At 42.3% G+C, this 21,839-nt stretch overlaps 1 protein-coding gene across 5 annotated transcripts in view; it reads left to right on the top strand.

Annotated features, from left to right (window-relative positions):
• The first annotated feature begins 212 nt into the window (after window positions 1–212).
• Window positions 213–21,839, top strand: part of LOC115198648 (GRAM domain-containing protein 4) — a 70,215-nt gene continuing 48,588 nt past the window's right edge. For 3 of the 5 annotated variants that reach the window (XM_029760753.1, XM_029760752.1, XM_029760751.1), the window contains exons 1-3: window positions 213–552; window positions 4,599–4,815; window positions 20,007–20,127. In XM_029760753.1, coding sequence (XP_029616613.1) covers window positions 524–552; window positions 4,599–4,815; window positions 20,007–20,127 — 367 coding nt within the window. In that variant the 5' untranslated portion in view covers window positions 213–523. Of the gene's footprint in view, window positions 553–4,598; window positions 4,816–19,062; window positions 19,747–20,006; window positions 20,128–21,839 lie in introns of those variants that run through there. The other 2 variants (XM_029760755.1, XM_029760754.1) reach the window with 2 other exon arrangements.

Genomic DNA, 21,839 nt, shown 5'->3' with positions numbered 1-21,839 from the left:
CAACTGTATTAAATGAAAGAACTGTCCTAATAATATATGAAATCAACTGTTCACATGCAATACTGTTGGTAGGCCTACATTGTTATAATATTGTCATCCAACAGAGGATGCTGATGGGCATTATGAAGGCAGACGAATACAGAGTGGGCGGTACAATAACAGAAACCGAAGGCTTGTTGATAACTTTGAAACTCCATAAACGGCCCCTTTAAGAAAGGAAGTCTGCTGACATTGACGGAATTCCCTGGTCTGGTTTGGAAGAGCTATGGAATTAAGAGAGAGAGTGACTGGTTTCAAACGGTACTGACGGAGATCGCTTATACTATTATCTCTCCGGGGGAACTGGCATTTCTGCAAAACTAATCAAGGCTGCAGCGCGATGTAAATCGTTTCTTTGGTTTACAAAAGAGCGGATTGCGATGGCGGGGCTGAGGCTCAATGAACAGCTTGTGGCTTGGCGGATCTGAACAGTTTGGAGCAGGTGGACGCTACAGGATACATTCAAAGGCAATTTTCAGTGTTAATGAAACTTTGCTACGATTTACGGGCTGGGTAAGAATAAACGTATTTTTTTGTATATAAATAATATCATGTAAAGTAGCCTAGCTCAAGTCTTTGCGTGTGGTGTTTATGTAAACGTCTGTCTTTTAGTTGGGTAATTAATGTATTTAATAGAGCGCAAGGGCTACTGTGCGTAGCCTGTCATTTACGAAGATTACAATTTTAATTGAGAAATAGGAACTACAAGTACATGGAAGTATTACAAATGAACGTTGCATCGCCATAGTTTCAATAATGAAGCGAATACGAACATAACGGACTTGTTACGTTGTCACAACGGGCCAACACCTACTGTTGCTCACGCGCATTGTTACAAATCGTCGTGGGTACAATGAAGCCATACAACACTGGTCCTTCGTACTCCGTCAATTATCACCGTGTTTTAGGCTCATCTTATCAGCTGTTTTATTTTTGGTTTGCTGCGAAGAATGACAGCTCGCAGTGCCTTAGTCTTTGATCATAACTCAGTTCCATTACGTTACACAAGTAATTGGACGAAGGCGTCTTCTGTAAGGGGAACGTTTGTTAAGAACCCCGACGCTCTGTCTGAACATTGACACGCATCGCTTGCGGTACGGTTTTGGAAGGACCTTATCTTTCATATCAGATTTTTTTATTTTTTTTATTAACAATGTTCAATTGATACACACATTTTATAAGGTTGGGGTTAGTGTTCCCACATGGCCATATCTCCATGTTACAGTGTGTTTACACAAGACATGGAACACATGTGCTATCTAGCATGCGCCGAACACCTGTGTGTAACAGAAGACCGCCAGAAACATGTTGTCACTGAAAAATACTGTTGGCTGCAACTGAGATGAATCAATAAAGCCTTGTACACAATGAAGGCCTTAATGCCCATATCAGTTTTGTTTTTCAAATCCGTTTTGTAACACTGACTGTCCATAGACAAGTGACTTAATTGGATTTGTGCGTGTGTTCAGACAGCAGTCATTTGCTAACGTGGCTACGCTAGTTGTCATAATAATGACAAGCGTGTGTACAGTGGTGTAGGCAGATTGGTGTTGGTGCTCAGGCTTCCTATCACTCAGAAGTTATGTAGTGAGTTAAGGTGAAAACAATGCCTGTCATGGATGTTTCCCAGTAAGAACACGTTTAAAGCCTCAAAGGATAAGATCATCCAACTTTCAAAACAAGTCAATTTTGGCTGGTCAAGGCAGTCAACTTAGTTAACAAGCTAGGTAGCTGTATAGCTTTCTATCACATTCATTAATTTGTTTGGAAACCATTAACAAGCTAATTAGCTACCACATGTTCTTGCCACTGTTGATAGAGTAGGTAGTAAGCAACAAGAAATGCCAAATAAGTCTAAAAACCACAAGGGTATAAAAAAATCTGATTTGGCCATTCAGACAAAAGTCCCATGGCCAGGAAAGAAGCACAAATAGCTTTCTGGTGTCCTCAGATAAACTATAGCAATATTATGTTGTATTTTCTAAATAATAATAATTGCTGAAATCAGGCTTTTCCCACTTAATTTGTAATTAAAATGACAACACTCAACTCCTTTACTTAAACATTAACCTAAATTTGACATTCATTCAGAATTCAGTCTCTGAATGAACAATCACATGTAGACTACAGGTTCAGTGGGTCTGCAACCAGGAATGACATTGACAGGGGGTTTGGTGTATTTCATGTGAAACAAAACCTGTGAGATGACTGTGCCTAAAATAAATGTGATGCCTACAGGTGGGTGTGAGAGGTGTAAAGCACTTGCCAATGGGGGTTTCAGGAGAGGGTTCCGGGTGGGAGTTTTTAGTTTGTATTATTCTCGGAAATATCTGTCCATTTATCTCTCACCCTAAACCTAACAATGTCTGATTAATGTCTTTGTTTAATTCAACAATGTCCTATTTTCTATGCAAGTGTGGGGCCTTCCATCACTACTAAACGATGCCATTGACTATCCAGTTCCTAGAATGCTGTTCTTTTCTCAGAAAGTGCTCAATCAAACACACTAGGCATTGAGCGGAGCCAAGTCAAGTCTCTGTGGCACCTTCTCTTTTATTCAAAAGATTCACATCAGAGGTGGTAATCTCATTGAAGTGAGACACGACAGCACTCATGGCTGCCATTGCAATGGCTCTCATAGGGGTATAGACTGATGTGCAGTCACGAGTACTGTGTCAATTCGCCTGAATATTTGAGGTGTGGGTGAGTCTTGAGTCTGTGTAGTCTAAATTTGTATATGTTTGACTGTGTATATGATTAAGCAGTACTTAAGATCTCTCTAGGTATATCCCATTGAAGAAAAACTCACTCTTCTCTGAACAACATTACAGCTTTACCCTATGGTACCCTCTCACCTCACCTTGCTCCTGCAACTGTCTAGGTGCTTCACTAAGCTGATGGTGGTGAGCTATGGGGTCATTATCTGACTAGAGAATGTTCCCTAAGGACTTATCTAATGTCAGAGGTAAATCAACCTCCTAAATGGGCATGGTTAGGATTAGGGCAAGGGTAATCTGATTCTAGATCTGTTGTTAGGGGTAATTTCTACCTTGAGCATCATTAGCAGGGACTTAGTGACACACTGACCATGGAGGTGAGCAGAGGACTTCTAGAGATGCACACGAGGACACAACAAGCTTAGATGATGCCCACCTTGAGAGCCGGATCAGAATCCCCTGGCCAGAAAATGGCCTGAACAGTCCTATATAAAGCCCTGTGCCTCAATGTGTGTCATCCCTGTTGATCTGCTCTAATGGTGTCACCTGTTGGTCTGCTCAGATGCCCACCATTTTACATTAGAGTGAAGGATCCCTTGGGGCAGGATCCCTTGAGCGAGTGAGCTATCGTGTCACTGACCAAGTTTGCACTAGCCCCTTTCCACCCCCCTCAATACAACCCAGGAGGTGTGTGTGCGGGGCCGGCTCCAGGCATAAGCGGTCTCTATGTTATTTACCGTTCATTTCTATTGGGCACAACATAATCCGAACCAAAACAAACTGCAAATGCATCCAAGTTTGTAGAGTCACACGCTTGATGTAATCATTGTGTGCTAGGAATATGGGACAAAATACCTAACTTTTGACAAAATGTAATCCACTAAGTGAAGTTGTCCAAATATGTATGACCCCTTCAAATGGGGGGACTAGATGCATAAAGTGCTTTTATTTCTAAATGGTAGAACAGATATGTGTGTGTGTATATATATATATATATATATATGAAAATACCCTAAAATAAAATGTGACATTCTTTGCTGTTGCCTCATATGAAACATTTGATCTCAAATTCAAAATACTGGAGTAGGGTATAGAGCCAAATTAAACGTTTTAGCTTCACTGCCTAAATAAATATGCAGGGGAGTGTAGATCTAAGTCAAGGATTCACATTAATCAAGTCGTTAAGTCATATATTTTTGGTGACAGTGTTTGAATGGGGGGGGTGATCGCCTCTTGTCTCCATCTCGCTCCACGCCTCGTTGTGATAATTTCCTAAGCAGTAAGAGATGTGGCCCTGGATGATGGCTGATGACTCACACTGATGAGCCTTCGATGGCTCTACCGCTAGATCTATATGCCTGTGTTCCAAATGGCACCCTATTCCCTTCATAGCTCACTACTTTTGAGTAGGGCCTATAGAGCTCTGGTCAAAAGTAAGTGCACTATATAGGGCACCATTTGGGACGCATTCTCTGTCAGTAGGCTGTCTGAGTCATGGACAGAGATGACAAACACAATGATGAAAGGTGATAGTCTTTTTAACTGGATACTGGGGCAGAGATGACATCTTAAATGGAGTGATCTGCTACATTATTAGGATGCTGTGGCTCCTGGCTGGCCTATATGTTAGTGTGTCTGTATGGTGTCTATTTATGTATCTTATTTAAAAAAAGGCTTGTATTGGCCACACTCAACAATTGTCTTAACTTGTGCATCTGTGTTCCGTAGTGTTTAGGTACTTATTTACAAAAACAACTTCTGATGCAAAGAAATTTGTCCCACCCTTTCATTTTCACTGCTTTTCAAAGGGGAACCTTTGACCCTTCTGTTTTGTCTTCTCAGGATTGCTGTACACCATGCTAAGGTAAAGCCGCCGACGAGAGGGGTGTTGAACATGCTAAAGCGGCTGGACAAAATCAGGTTCAGAGGTCAGAAGCGAGACGACTTCCTGGATCTAGCAGAGTCCCCCAACGGATCCGACAATGAATGTAGCGATGACATCCTGCTGAGGACGAAGCCTTCACTCAAGACACAAGACACGGAAGAACTAGGAGACCCTGTAAGTATTCATTCTACTTAGCTGTGACTAAGTAGAATGACTCAAATGAGAGACCATGAGCAGGGACAGAAGTTTTTCCTTTCAACAGGACCCGACCAGGAAAAACTCTGGGCCATAGTTATAGGCCGTATCAGGTGGTCTGGAGAAACTCTACGTCAGTGTTTCCTAATGGGTTTTGAAATATTGTGTGGATGAAGTTCTGGTTGAATCAACAGAAAACAATAAACATTTTTTATAATTCTTGTGCAATTTAGATCTATAGGCTACATTAGTTTTTTTTTTTCCTGCATAATGTTTAGGCTATGGAATTAGTGTGTAAGCCTAAGATTTAGGGCCATTCCCAAGCTCTTGGGAATGGGCAGAAAAAGTTGACTTCGATCCACTGAGGCAAAATGGACAATGTCTTTTTTTTTTTCTTTTTTTTTAATTCAATAGAGAGAAGCTGCAAAATGGAGAGTTAAAAATAAAGAGAAGTGAGGGCCAGAAATGTAATGTTTGTTAAAGATTTGATGACGTGGTAATAGAGGATGTTGTGTGATGATCTGTGAGGCGCTATACAAAAGGACTTCAAATAGGCCTATGGCATGTCAAGGGGATGGTAGCCTACTGTTCAGATGGGTTAAATGTAAACTGAAATCTGGACACAGACTACACCGTGCATTCGGAAAGTATTCAGACCCCTTGACTTCTTCCACATTTTGTTACAGCCTTATTCTAAAATTGATTAGATTGTGTAGATTGAGGGAAAAAACACAAATCCTCATAATGACAAAGCAAAAACAGGTTTATAGAAATGTTTGCTAATTTAAAACAAATGATGAAATATGACATTTACATACAGTGGTTCGTCCTTTAAAAGTTGCAGCGTATTGCAGCACAGCTTGCGTGGTGCCTCATAATTCTATGGCACGTTATTTAAGTGTCAACCACTAGTACCATTAATGCTAGTCCCCATGCTTGTCTCAGAGAAATGCGAAACGGTGCAAAAATAGTTGTAGGCTATTGCTTCAAATCCTATTGCTTCTAACTTCAATATGCTCTTTAAATTAGACCTACACTACTTTTAACAGCACGTTACTCAACACTAGTGAGACTCATGTGCCTACGGTAGGCCTACAGTATATCTCAAAATATGACGTGACACTCTGCCGATAATTACATATAGAGGATTGGAGGATTCTAAATTAAAACCAAAAGCCGCCTCATGGGTCTCCCGGTGGCGGCCGGCACGGGTATCTGTAGCAACTCATTTTGCATTGCGATGCGGTGACTTAGACTGCTGCGTCACTGGGGAGGCCCCATCCACAAAGTATCAAAATACAGAGAGGTGTTGGTAAAGGTATATTGTCCTGCTAATAGCCCACAATGGGCTGTTATAATACTGTGCATGGTGTCCAGGTCAGGATAACCAAAGCATTTCTTTATTAAAGACTATCAGAAAGAATGTTGGTACTTATTTATTTTGATCCAAAGCCATGAATGAGTGAGTCACTCAGCTTTATGTAGGTGCCGCTATATGACTGTGCCATCAACTTCATAATATCTAACGATATTTTGGAGGTTATTTTTTTTTTAAACCCGAAAGTGAGCAATTGTAAAGTGAATAAAGACTTAAAATAATATTTGTATTGGCCAAAACATTTTATTTCTGTTTTAAGAGGGAGAGAAAGACTGGGTCAATTGTGCCCCGCCCTATTGGACTCCAAAGTCGGATGTGATACATAATAATACTTTTTGTTGTATTATTTGTTTTGTCTTTTCTGGTGGATTAAACTGAAATTGCAACCAATCACGGCCGGTTGGGATACAGCCAACCTAACTAAGAAATACATTTGACGATAGAATTCTCCCCCTACCCTCCTAGGCAAGTCTATTGTCCAGCTACCTGCTAATAACCATAACGGTGCTGTACAACGTGACCATGTGTGTTAGAAATAGTATTTTCCAGTAAGCAACAATTTGTTTACCTTTATTAGGCAACTTTGTTCCAATATTTCTGTAATTCAGTAATATTTATTCCCATAGTAATTAGTTATGGATCCGTAACTAAATAAACATCGGCATTTTGAAAGAGTATTTTTATCATTATTTTATTAACGAAAGCATAAAAATTCCATTATTAGTTACGTTGTCTTAGTTTGAATGTGCAGACTGGCACTAAGAACAGCGGGAAGGTTTCCCTAGTCGGCGCCATTATTAGTGCAATGCCCCTTAAAGTGTTGCTCTGTGCTACCCAGTGTGGTGGGTGTCCACATCCCTCTTCCTCCTCCCTTCCCCATGGGCTAGGTCTGTCTTCTGTGCGCGGCTCTGAGGCCCATCCCGTGCCCCCTGCCCTCGTGCCTTGAACCTCGTGCGCTTTTAGTGGATACAGCTGGAGAACTGCAAGGCAATCCCATTGTGCGCCACTCGGGAGCCATGACCAATATATATTGTCCTGCTAATACCAGGGTTAATAATATATCTGTGAGAATATCCAAGGGGCTTTTATATAATTCTAAATGAATAATAATCACTTTGTTTAAAAAAATAAAAAAGTTTTCAAATAAAGTAAAATGACTGAGGAAAAAGGCCATTCTTGAACATGGAGTGAGACATTGTTACTAATTTGTAAATAAAGCCAGTTTTGTTATTTATAATTATTTATTTCTACAGTCATCTCATGGGCCTCCCAGTAGAGGCCGGCATGGGTATTGAACCAGCATCTGTAACAACACAGCTGACACTGCTATGCAGTGTCTTAGACCGTTGTGCCACTCAGTCGCTGTACAACGTGACCGGTTGGGAGTGGGCTACACTACTACACTAAGAGTAAAATAATAAAAACCTTAGTGTAACAACAGTTTTAGTAAGTATTACTGAAGGTGTGCACAATTGTCAGTTTCTATTTAGATTTATGTCGCATGTTCATTGTCAGTTAAAGACACAGTAGGCCCTAAAAGCATAATCAGTGTTCTAACTCACCCTTGCGCTGGTCTGAAGCAATGAAATGGTGACACAGGGTACCGTACTAAACCACAAATTACCTCAAGTACCGCAGCATAATCACCATTTTTTTTGTGGAGCAACCACTAAATATTCAAACCCTTTAATCAGTGCTTTGTTGAAGCATCTTTGGCAGAGATTACAGCCTCCAGTCTTCTTGGGTATGATGCTACAAGCATGGCACACCTGTATTTGGGGAGTTTCTTCCATTCCTCTCAGGCTCTGTCAGATTGGATGTGGAGCGTCGCTGCACAGCTATTTTCAGGTCTCTCCAGAGATGTCGATCGGGTTCAAGTCTGGGCTCTGGCTGGGCCACTCAAGGACATTCAGAGACTTGTCCCGAAGTCACTCCTGTGTTGGCTTGGTGCTTAGGGTTGTTGTCCTGTTGGAAGGTAAACCTTCACCCCAGTCTGAGGTCCTAACCTGCTCCAGAGCACTTTTCATCAAGGATCTCTCTGTGCTTTGGTCCGTTCAGCTTTCCCTCAGTCCTGATTAGTCTCCCAGTCCCTGCTGCTGAAAAACATCCCCACATCATGACGCTGCCACCACCATGCTTCACTATAGGGATAGTGCTAGGTTTCTTCCAAACGTGATGCTTGGCATTCAGGCCAAAGAGTTCAATCTCGGTTTCATCAGACCAGAGAATCTTGTTTCTCATGTGCCTTTTTATTGAGGAGTGGCTTCCTTCTGGCCACTCTACCATAAAGGCCTGATTGGTGTAGTGCTGCAGAGATGGTTGTCCTTCTGGAATGTTCTCCCCATCTCAACAGAGGAGCTCTGTAAAAGTGACCATCGGGTTCTTGGTCTCCTCCCTGACCAAGGGCCTTCTCTCCCGATTGCTCAGTTTGGCCGGGCGGCCATTTGAAGAATCTCAAATATATTTGTTTTGTTTAAATAGCCACCCTTTGCCTTGATGACAGCTTTGCACACTCTTGGTATTCTCTCAACCAGCTTCACCTGGAATGCTTTTCCAACAGTCTTGAAGGAGTTCCCACATATGCTGAGCACTTGTTGGCTGCTTTTCCTTCACTCTGCAGTCCAACTCATCTCAATTGGGTTGCGGTCGGGTGATTGTGGAGGCCAGGTCATCTGATGCAGCACTCATCACTCTCCTTCTTGGTCAAATAGCCCTTACAGACTGCAGGTGTGTTGTCATTGTCCCGTTGAAAACAAATTATACTCCCACTAAGCACAAACCATACAGGATGGAGTATCGCTGCAGGATGCTGTGGTAGCCATGCTGGTGTGCCTTGAATTCTAAATAAAATTCCAGACCGTGTCACCAGCAAAGAATCCCCACACCATAACACCACCTCCTCCATGCTTTACGGTGAGAAATATAAATGTGGAGATCATCTGTTCACCCACACAGCGTTTCATAAAGACACAGCGGTTGGAATCAAAAATCTCCAATTTGGACAAATTTCCACCAGTCTAATGTCCATTGCTCGTGTTTCTTGGCCCAAGCAAATTTCGTCTTATTGGTGTCAGTTTAGTAGTGGTTTCTTTGCAGCAATTCGACCATGAAGGCCTGACTCGCACAGTCTCCTCTGAACAGTGGATGTTGAGATGTCTGTTACTTGAACTCTGGAGCATTTATTTGGGCTGCAATTTCTGAGGCTGGCAACTCTAACTTGTCCTCTGCAGCAAAGATAACTCTGGGTCTTCCTTTCCTGTGGCGGTCCTCACGAGAGTAAGTTTTATCATAGCGCTTGATGGGTTTTGCGACTGCACTTGAAGAAACGTTCAAAAGTTCTTAATGTTCAATGTTGACTGACCTTCATGTCTTAAAGTAATGATGGACTGTCGTTTCTCTTTGCTTATTTGAGCTGTTCTTGCCATAATATGGACTTGGTCTTTTACCAAATAGGGCAGTCTTCTGTATATCACCCTACCTTGTCACAACACAACTTATTGGCTTAAATGCATTAAGAAGGAAAAATTCCACAAAAGAAGGCACACCTGTTAATAGAAATTAATTCCAGGTGACTACCTCATGAAGCTGGTTGAGAGAATGCCAAGAGTGTGCAAAGCTGTCAAGGCAAAGGGTGTTTATTTTTTGTAATTTTTTTTTTATAGAATCTCAAATATAAAATACATTTTGATTTTAAACACTTTTTTTTTTGGTTACTACATGTTTCCATATGTGGTATTTCATAGTTTTGATGTCTTCCCTATTATTCTACAATGTAGAAAATTGTAAAAATAAAGGGTTTTCAAAAAATTCTGACCGGTAGTCTGTTTCTATTTTTTTTTTTTTTATAGACTTTCAAAAATGTGTAAACCGGTTTAAAAAAAATACTCTAGGCAGAGTTTCAAAGAGAGCCATATCTCACTGGCAAAGAAAAAGATTAAGATGGGCAAAATAACACACACTGGACAGGAACTCTGCCTAAAAGGCCAGTATCCTGGGGTCACCTCTTCACTGTTGACGTTGAGACTGGTGTTTTGAGGGTGCTATTTAATGAATCTGCCAGTTGAGGACTTGTGAGGCGTCTATTTCTCAAACTAAACACTCATGTACTTGTTCTCTTGCTCAGTTGTGCACCGGGGCCTACCACTCCTTTTTCTATTCTGGTTATAGCCAGTTTGCTCTGTTCTGTGAAGGGAGTAGTACACAGCGTTGGTCAAGATTTTCAGTTTCTTGGCAATTTCTCGTATGGAATAGCCTTCATTTTTTTTTCAGAAGAAAGGCCTTTGTTTCTGGCCATTTTGAGCCTGTAATCGAACCCACAAATTATGATGCTCCAGATAGTCAACTAGTCTAAAGAAGGCCAGTTTTATTGCTTCTTTAAGCAGAACAACAGTTTCCAGCTGTGCTAACATAATTGCAAAAGGGTTTTCTAATGATCAATTAGCCTTTTTAAAACGATAAACTTGGATTAGCTAACACAAAAGGTCATTGGAACACGAGTGACGGTTGCTGATAATGGGACTCTGTACGCCTACGTAGATATTCCCCCCAAAAATCTGCCGTTTCCAGCTACAGAAGTAATTTACAATATTAACAATGTCTACACTGTATTTCTGATCAATTTGATGTTATTTTAATGGATAAAAAAATAGCTTTTCTTTCAAAAATAAGGGACATTTCTAAGTGACCCCAACATTTTGAACGGTAGTGTAAATTGGGCGCAAAATCATTCCACCATCTGACTGTAGCCTACAGAACATCTTCAATTATTTTTCAACTGAAATGTTCCGCTTGTCCTCCGTTTGATGTTTCCCCGAAAAAGCTCCTACTGGCGTGTGTGTGTGTGTGTGTGTGTGTGTGTGTGTTCCCTCACATCTAGCCTACTTTGCAGACAGAAGTTTGATCTTAGCTTAACATCTCCATCACTTCCTGGGGAAAGCAAAGAGAGCGTTTTAATATTGCTACAGACGTGTGTGTGTGTGTGTGTGTGTGACCGGTTCCAATGAAGTTGATTACTTATCCCTCAGGGAGACTTAATGGAGAACGTACTTCAGCGAGAGTGGGAGGGAAAGAGAAAAGGAAGCACAGGGCGGTTTGATAGGCATTCTTCCTGTTTACTCTGCTCATTCCTCAGAGGGAGGGTTGGATGGATGGATGGATGGATGGAGGGAGGGATACAGAGTACACACACACACACACACTACCTCCTATAGGCTTTCAGCCACTATGGTTACTCTGGATTTATCGTCCCCTGCTTGCCAATTTAATATATCATTACTGCTGACGATCTCAGTGTTTGGACTTGTCTTGAGGGGATATTTTAAACTGCACAGTCATCTTGACTTTTTCATGCTTCATGTACCATCAGCCCGTCAGTGTTTTCCCCCATATTAAAACAGTAGATTAGTCACTTGATTGTCCAATTTCCTCAGAGGTCATCTTCTTGTGCTCATCTGCTGATTTTCTAATATAAACTGAGCCCTTCGCAGAGTTAGGCCTTTAGTCTGAGTGTACACATTTCGGGTGTACGTCTCCCAGTGTTTTGCGCGTGTGGATGTCGCAGGCCGCCCGCCCTGTATGTTTCTATGCCAGGCATGTGGGCAGCTGCTCACTGAGAGGGTGGACTGGAGGAAGCGTCAGGAAAACAGTCAGTCATTGCGTACACAGTCATCTCTCACTTCATATAAAGTGCCTTCGGAAAGTATTCAGACCCCTTGACTTTTTCCAAATTTTGCTACGTTACAGCCTTATTCTAAAATGGATTAAATAAATAAAAATCCTCAGCAATCTACACACAATACCCCATAATGACAAAGTGGATTTTTTTTTTTCCATATGTAGGGGGAAAAAAGATACCTTATTGACATAAGTATTCAGACCCTTTCCTATGAGACTTGAATTGAGCTCTGATGCATTCAATTGATTGGACATGAAGTGGAAAGGCACACAACTGTCTATATTAGGTCCCACAGTTGACAGTGCATGTCAGAGCAAAAATCAAGCCATGAGGTTGAAGGAATTGTCCATAGAGCTCCGAGACAGGGTACCAAAAAATGTTTGCAGCATTGAAGGTCCCCAAGATCACAGTGGCCTCCATTCTTAAATAGAAGTTTGGAACCTACAAGACTCTTCCTAGCGCTGGCGGCCTGTCCAAACTGAGCAATCGGGGGAGAAGGGCATGGCCTATAACACTTGCTGTAGGCTACTTTTTACTAGTTAACAAAAAAGCATGTATGTAATAAAATATATTCACCCCACCCAGTATTGTAATCAAAACTTACCAGAAAGCATGGAGTCCTTGGCTCAGACAGTGTAGTAGTCTGGCCTCAATAGCATCTCATTACTGTGCAAGATCTTGAGAATCAGCTGTACATGTGACTGAAGAATGCACTGTGGATGTAGAGCGTTGCAATTCCATTGAATTGGGGATAGTTTAACCAAAATATGCCACAAGACCTAGAATTGCCTTGTGTATTCCACAAAAAAAGTTCACTCTTATAAGCTATCTTTTTTTTAAATGAATTTAAGCAATATTCCCCATATTCCCAGGCTTAACATCCCTTGGAAAATGTACAGAAATTTACCTGAACGTTTCCGACCCTTTGCAACCCTAGCAGCAATGCTCCCCATCTAACCTAACAGAGCTTGAGGGGATCTGCAGAGAAAAATGGGATAAACTCCCCAAATACAGGTGTATCAAGCTTGTAGCGTCATACCCAAGAAGACTTGAGACCGTAATCGCTGCCAAAGGTGCTTCAACAAAGTACGCAGGTGGCTTTTAAATGTAATATTTCAGAAATGTTTGCTAATTTATAATTAAAGAAATGAAAGGTTTTTGCTTTGTCTTTATGGGGTATTGTATGTAGATCGACTGATTGCAAATGTTATTTTTTTTTTCAAATAAGGCTGTAACGTAACAATGTGGAAAAAGTGAAGGGGTCTGAATACTTTCTGAAAGCTTTGTATACACATACTTTATCCTCCACTCTATTCTCCCTGTTCCTCCCCTTATTGCACCTGTCAGAGCAGGTGAGTCAGACAGGGGCATTTGGATACATTTACAGGCTAGGAAGGTACAACAAGGAGAGTAGGACACTAGACTATTGAGTCTCCTGTGCGTAACCTTTAACTTGCATGTCAAACTCAAGGCCCGGACCTCTAGCCCATTCAATCTGGTCTGCAGGTGGCTTTTCTGGGGGAAAACTTCTCAGTTGACATTGAAATGACTAAAACCAAATCAAAACTGTGTAGACCTAATGGACCTACATTTGTGGTTGGTTTACTTTGTCCTGCTTGCTAACAGTCATCAAAACAACTAAATCTAGACAGTTGGGAAACCATCGAAAGTTCCAAAAGTGATGGAAGAAGACCATTTTTTTGCTAATTCTGAGGGCAAGGAAGTATAATAAATTAAGTGCGGCCCTCCAGACCTTGGTGAAGACCGAGTGCGCCCCCTGGGGAAATGAGTTTGACACCCCTGCTCTTACTGGTTAACTGGCACAGAGGCCCTGGTCACAAGTATTAATCCCCTGGCCACAGCACACTCAATGTCCTCCCTCTGTGATTAAGGCTGCACTGGGACCAGTGCCAGAGATACTGGGTTACCAACCATTGCCACCCCAGCTTCCCAGTAGCCTAGAGTACTGCTGCTGCTTCAGGTTACTGTGGTGTTAGCGTTACATCACCTTATGCCTGATGGCTTCTGGCATCAGAGGATACAAAAATAGTTGTTTTTCTCTCTCTCCTTTCTGTCTTGTCTCTGTGGGTTAGATGATGACAGGAGAAGGCTATTGATGGATGAGAAGTGGAGTAAATGTTTATTTTCAGCTCAATAAGATGTCTCAGCCTGTCTGTAGCTTAGGGGAGAAGAAGCCAAATCAAATGACATGACAGGAGGCAATTCCTCAGCTGAGAGGCCGTTCTAGAAGGACCTGAATATCTAGCTCTCATTCAATATCTCATACAACACAGATTGTAGGTGCAAGTGATCATCCACATGTCAATCCACTGTCCCCATTCCTGATTTTAAGGTTTTTTGTAAAGGTACAAGTCACAGATTCATTCTAATCAATATTTAGCTTAACTATGGAACTGTCCGGATTGGTTGTATTGAGCAAACAGCTGATGACTCAGTCTCGGATCAATCCATGAATCTATTCCATGCTTCTGTAATGTTATGGTTTTGCCCATTTTTAATCCCCTTCTAAGTAGAGCAAGTCTCGGCAGGAGTGTTTTGCAAGTCATTTGCATGGCCTGTAACCGAACCAAGAGGAATAGAAGCAGTAGAAACACCGGTCTTTTCTGGCAGAGAGGTAAGACTAGACTTGCTTTTTAACTCCAGACCTTTGCTAAGGCATTGTCTGTTTGCTTAACCTTCTAACATGGAAGGAATTATATCACCGCGAACAGGTGCCTACTTTAGTAGTCTGTCTTGCAGACTGTATAGCAGTCCAGTCCAGCTACTCTCTGCTCTACATCAGGCCACGCCTGAGGGCTACAGCCTACAGCTTGCTAATGGAGCCCTGGTTGCTCCCTATATGAACAGACTGTTTTGCACACATCCAACTGGGCACTAAGCTGGACAAAAATTATTATTTATATATAAAATAGGATAATGTTTTCTGCTATAAAACTTCCATCATTTTTCCCTAACACTCCCTCCCATCACAGCAGACCAGGTGGGTGGATCTGTCATTGATCTTTGCTAGAATGCTCCAATAGTGATGATTTCATTCTGTTAGGAGTGCTCTCTGATTATGTCCCACAGGGTCCGATTGTGAGTGGTCTGCCTCTGATGTTGGTGTCTTATGGGTCTGTCTTCAATTGGACCAAAAAACAATTATGCCAGTCCGCTGATGATACGACACCTGCTACAGCACCGATGAGTCATGATCAGGAAACGCTCTCCTGTTGGGCTGAAACACACAGCTAGATTTTAATAATCGTGGCTATTTATGGCTAATTGTTTTCCCCTTTAACCAAACATCAAATGTACCATTTATGTAGCCAGCTTGTGGTTTGATTGAAGGTTTAACTTCTTGCCACAGATATAATTATTAGGGTTGGGCGGTATCCAGTTTTATCATACCGTTTCTGTACTATATTACCGGAAGTTTACACAAGGGGCGCTATTAAACAGAATAAGTGTGTGGGTGGATGGATGGATACAATCACAAGTTTGGACACAAGGATTTTTCTTTATTTACTATTTTCTACTTTGTAGAATAATAGTGAAAACATCAACTATGAAATAACACATATGGAATCATGTAGTAACCAAAAAAGTGTAATATATATATATATATATATATATATATATATATATATATATATATATATATACATACTGCTCAAAAAAATAAAGGGAACACTTAAACAACACATCCTAGATCTGAATGAAAGAAATAATCTTATTAAATACTTTTTTCTTTACATAGTTGAATGTGCTGACAACAAAATCACACAAAAATAATCAATGGAAATCCAATTTATCAACCCATGGAGGTCTGGATTTGGAGTCACACTCAAAATTAAAGTGGAAAACCTCACTACCGGTTGATCCAACTTTGATGTAATGTCCTTTAAAACAAGTCAAAATGAGGCTCAGTAGTGTGTGTGGCCTCCACGTGCCTGTATGACCTCCCTACAACACCTGGGCATGCTCCTGATGAGGTGGTGGATGGTCTCCTGAGGGATCTCCTCCCAGACCTGGACTAAAGCATCCGCCAACTCCTGGACAGTCTGTGGTGCAACGGTGGATGGAGCGAGACATGATGTCCCAGATGTGCTCAATTGGATTCAGGTCTGGGGAACGGGCAGGCCAGTCCATAGCATCAATGCCTTCCTCTTGCAGGCACTGCTGACAGACTCCAGCCACATGAGGTCTAGCATTGTCTTGCATTAGGAGGAACCCAGAGCCAACCGCACCAGCATATGGTCTCACAAGGGGTCTGAGGATCTCATCTCGGTACATAATGGCAGTCAGGCTACCTCTGGCGAGCACATGGAGGGCTGTGCGGCCCCCCAAAGAAATGCCACCCCACACCATGACTGACCCACCGCCAAACCGGTCATGCTGGAGGATGTTGCAGGCAGCAGAACGTTCTCCACGGCGTCTCCAGACTCTGTCACGTCTGTCACGTGCTCAGTGTGAACCTGCTTTCATCTGTGAAGAGCACAGGGCGCCAGTGCCGAATTAGCCAATCTTGGTGTTCTCTGGCAAATGCCAAACGTCCTGCACGGTGTTGAGCTGTAAGCACAACCCCCACCTGTGGACGTCGGGCCCTCATACCACCCTCATGGAGTCTGTTTCTGACCGTTTGAGCAGCCACATGCACATTTGTGGCCTACTGGAGGTCATTTTGCAGGGCTCTGGCAGTGCTTCTCCTGCTCCTCCTTGCACAAAGGCGGAGGTAGCAGTCCTGCTGCTGGGTTGTTGCCTTCTTACGGCCTCCTCCACGTCTCCTGATGTACTGGCCTGTCTCCTGGTAGCGCCTCCATGCTCTGGACACTACGCTGACAGACACAGCAAACCTTCTTGCCACAGCTCGCATTGATGTGCCATCCTGGATGAGCTGCACTACCTGAGCCACTTGTGTGGGTTGTAGACTCCGTCTCATGCTACCACTAGAGTGAAAGCACCGCCAGCATTCAAAAGTGACCAAAACATCAGCCAGGAAGCATAGGAACTGAGAAGTGGTCTGTGGTCCCCACCTGCAGAACCACTCCTTTATTGGGGGTGTCTTGCTAATTGCCTATAATTTCCACCTGTTGTCTATTCCATTTGCACAACAGCATGTGAAATTTATTGTCAATCAGTGTTGCTTCCTAAGTGGACAATTTGATTTCACAGAAGTGTGGTTGACTTGGAGTTACATTGTGTGTTTAAGTGTTCCCTTTATTTTTTTGAGCAGTGTATATATTTTAGATTATTCAAAGTAGCCACCCTTTGTCTTCATGACCACGTTGCACACTCTTAGCTTTCTCTCAACCAGCTTCATGAGGTAGTCACCTGGAATGCATTTCAGTTAAAAGGGGTGGCAGGTAGCCTAGTGGCTAGAGCGTTGGTCCACTAACCGAAAGGTTTCTGGATCGAATCCCCGAGCTGACAAGGTAAAAATCTGTTCTGCCCTTGTTCAAGGCAGTTAACCCACTGTTCCCCGGTAGGCTGTCATTGTAAATAAGAATTTGTTCTCAACTGACTTGTTCATTATTATTGCAAGAACAGCTCAAATAAGCAACGAGAAATGACAGTCCATTAATTTTAAGACATGAAGGTCAGTCAATCTGGAAAATTTCAAGAAAGCTTCAAGTTCAGTCGCAAAAACCATCAAGTGCTATGATGAAACTGGCTCTCATGAGGACCGCCACTGGAAAGGAAGACCCAGAGTTACCAATGCTGCAGAGGATAAGTTCATTAGTTAACTGCACCTCAGATTGCAACCCAAATACTTAACAGACATCTCAACATCAACTGTTCAGAAGAGCCTGTGTGAATCAGGCCTTCATGGTCGAATTGCTGCAAGGAAACCACTATAAATCGACACCAATAAGAAGAGACTTGCTTGGGCCAAGAAACACGAGCAATGGACATTAGACTGGTGGAAATCTGTCCTTTTGGTCTGATGAGTCCAAATTTGAGAATTGTGGTTCCAACCGCCGTGTCGTTGTGACACGCAGAGTAGGTGAACGGATGATCTCCGCATGTGTGGTTCACTCCATGAAGCATGGAGGTGTTTTTGCTATTGACACTGTCTGTAATTTTATTTAGAATTCAAGGCACACTTAACCAGCATGGCTACCACAGCATTCTGCCTTGATATGCCATCCGATCTGGTTTGTGCTTAGTGGGACTATCATTTGTTTTTCAACAGGACAATGAGCCAACACACACATCCAGGCCATGTAAGGGCTATTTAACCAAGGAGAGTGAAGGAGTGCTGCATCAGATGACCTGGCCTCCACAATCACCCGACCTCAACCCAATTTGAGATGGTTTGGGATGAGTTGGACTGCAGAGTGAAGGAAAAGCAGCCAACAAGTACTTAGCATTTGTGGAAACTCCTTCAAGACTGTTGGAAAAGTATTCCTCATGAAGCTGGTTGAGAGAATGCCAAGTGTGTACAAAACATTAAGAACACCTGGTCTTTCTCATACTCTTTTGTACAAAACAATATTTTTTTTAATTATTAAAAAATATACACAAAAGGGATCTTGATCCAGGAGGGGATTGAATGTATTTGGTGTAACCAAAAAGCTTGATTGTGACATCTAGCCATTTTAGCTAGCAAGTTAGCAAATAAAAGTTATAGCTAGAGCACTGAGCTAGAGAGAAATTATTTGTCATCTTAGATTTCTTATAATTATACTTAAGTTTATAAGCAGTAGCACTTATAACTAAGGAAGGGGGGTTTATGGGTACCCACAAAACTGGTATCGAAAATCATACTGTCGATATTTCAAAATAACCCGATAAACGCTATGTCGCCCAAGCCTAATAATTATATTTTCTGCCCAGGAACAATCTCTATGTAGTGTTATGGTGTCTCTCTTATCATGCTGGGTTTTTGTCCTACATTTTGAATCCCAGCACCCACAGGAGGCCTTTTGATAGGCCATCATTGTAAATAAGAATAAAGGTTGAATGAAAAAATAAAATATACACACTGCTCCTTCCTCAGTGCTAGTTCTGCACTGCTTCTTCTTTGCCCTTCAGGACCAGATCACATGACTTAGGTGTTTACTTCCAAATCCTCTTCCTGTTTCAGACCCACCCAGTCTAGCCCCTCCCCTCTCCAGCTCGCTTGTCGTCCCCCCCCCCCCCCCCCCCCCCCGTCTCCTCTCGATCCTCCTTCTCGCCATCTCTCTCTGACATTTGAGCTACAGAGCGAAGGCTGTCTGTTTTTAGTCTTGAAATTGTCTCAGTATCTTTATTCTTTATCCCTTGTTAATCACTGGCTTCATCCCAAGTAGGGCATCTTTCCTTCATTCCTTTCTCTCATCCCTTGTTCTCTCTCTCATGCGGTGTGTCTCTTTCATGGACTTGACAGGCAGCATAATAGATTAAGACACGCTGCAGTCAGGACTGCTGCAGGGAGAAGAAGCTGCTGCAGTGTGTGTTTGTCCGTGTGTGTCTTTGTCTGTGGCGGGAGCCTCTTAAAGGGACACCCTGCCTGCGTTGGTCAGTTGGTGGCTGGTTAACCTGCAGTGGCTCAGAATAGCATCACGGCAGCTTCCACGCTCTCCTCCCTCATTTCATCCTATTTCTGTCGCTTTCTCTTGACACTTCTTTTCATCTGCTCCTCCACTCTTCCCCTCTCACCATCTCTCTCCCTCTCGCTCACCTGGTATTAGTCTGTTAATCTATGGAGTAACGCAGTTATGTGGTCTAAAGATCTGAGTCAGTCAGTTAGGGAGAGCGGTTGAGTCATCAGTGTAGTGTTTAGACTAGAGGACAGACAGTCGGTAGGGATCTCCTTTGCAACGCGTTTCAAAACGGGAGGGAAACGCATTGCCTGTGAGTCATCATACTGGAGGTATAGCTACTCCGCCATGGTGTGTATGTGATGCGTGTGTACATTTTTAATTCATGCATGTGTTGTTGTTAAGTCGATCTCGTGCATGTTTTGGCGTGCGTGTGTTGCTGTCATGCCTGTATTAATGTCAGTTTTGCCTCTCTTGGTGTTCTTGCTTTGACGGGTTCTGGGGTGCTCACAATGGAGGCCGCCTTTCAGGACTTCCAGTCTGTGTGCGTTGATATTACGCCTGTATGAACATGCGTATCTCCTCTGTGCAGGCAGGTTCGGGGGCTCTCACCATGGCTGCAGCATTTCAAGACTTCCAGAGGAGCGAGTCAGACCGGCTAAATGAGATGAAGGGTCATCTAGAGATTGCCTTACTGGAGAAACACTTCCTTCGTAAGTAACCTTAACAACTCTAACACACATTTTTTGCTTTTTATTCATCCTCCATTGCTACAGTAGCTATCTGCTTGTGCACATTAATTGGTGAGTCAGTGAGAATGGGAGGGGCTGGAGGATTGGCTGTTAATGGGGAAAGAGGATGGTGGAGGGATGGGTGACGGCGAGGAATGGATGAGGGAGTTGGGATGCTCCGTAGCCTGAGGGGGAGCACATTCAATTGTGCTGACTCATGTTTATTCTTTCTCACACACCTCTGTGCTGGGTCAGACACTCTAATGCCTCTGGCCAATGTGGCTGTCCTGCCCCATTAACCTCACTCAGGGATGGGTAAACACTGTACCAAGCCTTCACTACGGTGTAGTTGCCTGTGCTGTTTGTGTGGGTGTGCTACCCCATGTGTAGCTGACGTGTGTGTGTGTGCGCGCGCACAGTTTTTCTATCCACAGGTCTGCCAGTGTACCTCTCCATCCCCGAGAGTGTGAGCTAGCATTGCTGAAGCTGTATGATTAAAGGCTATTGCTGTGTGGCTGAAGCTATAGGCTACGGATAAAGCTATTACTATATGTCCAAAGCTATAGTGCTACAGTGAAGCTAAAGCTATATGGTTAAAGCTATGGCTAAATGTACAGTGCTTAATATACACTCCCTAGTATTTATTTGGACAGTGAAGCTAAAATGTTTAATTTAGCTCTCTACTCCAGCATTTTGTTTTATGTGGCGACAGTACAGAATAGCACCTTTTTATTTGAGGGTATTTTCATACATATCTGTTTTTATCATTTACAAATGAAAGCACTTTATGTATCTATCCCCACATTTGAAGGTGTCATAACTAAGTATTTGGATAATTCACTTAGTGTGTCAGGGCTGGGGGGGAGCAGCAGGTGTAAAAAAAAATAAAATAATAAAATAAAAACAGCACACAGAAATAAACTTCCATAATTCATAACATACAGTGGGGGAAAAAAGTATTTGATCCCCTGCTGATTTTTTATGTTTGCCCACTGACAAAGAAATGATCAGTCTATAATTTTAATGGTAGGTTTATTTGAACAGTGAGAGACAGAATAACAACAAAAAAATCCAGAAAAACGCATGTAAAAAATGTTATAAATTGATTTGCATTTTAATGAGGGAAATAAGTATTTGACCCCCGTTCTCAATCAGAAAGATTGATAAATATTAACAATTGATATGCTAATCCTTTGCACATGAACGCTCACTCATTCAGAAACAATTGCAATCAAATATATATACCGGCATTGTTTGCAATTGTTTATATATATATATATATAATGTTCAGTGTGTCGTCGTGATCTTTGTTGGAGAGTCTCTCTCTCTCGATGTTTTGTCGGTCTTCGCGTTCAATGACACCAAATTTCTAGCTGCAGACTAGTAAGTAATATCAGACTTGTTATTATTCTGTCGGTATCGATAGTCTAAAAGTTTAACCACGTGGTATGGTTAAAGTTCAGTAGAGGAATGCATGGTCAAACCTTGGCTCTCTCTTCTCAGGTAGGCTGGTCTGCAGAAAGAAACCCTGGGTGGCTTTTATACTGAACGTAGAAAAGGCTGTCACATGACGTCTGTGTCCCTGGGGGTGTGCCGATGACTTAGTTAAGCTTTGAACAGACATACAATTCTCTCACATTAAGACAAGTACATAGCATCTCAACATATTCCAAATAGCTTTATCCTTATTCATA

The sequence above is a fragment of the Salmo trutta genome, chromosome 8 (genome assembly GCF_901001165.1).
Source record: "Salmo trutta chromosome 8, fSalTru1.1, whole genome shotgun sequence".
NCBI classification, from domain to species: domain Eukaryota; kingdom Metazoa; phylum Chordata; class Actinopteri; order Salmoniformes; family Salmonidae; genus Salmo; species Salmo trutta.
This window is presented reverse-complemented; position numbering and strand designations above follow the sequence as displayed.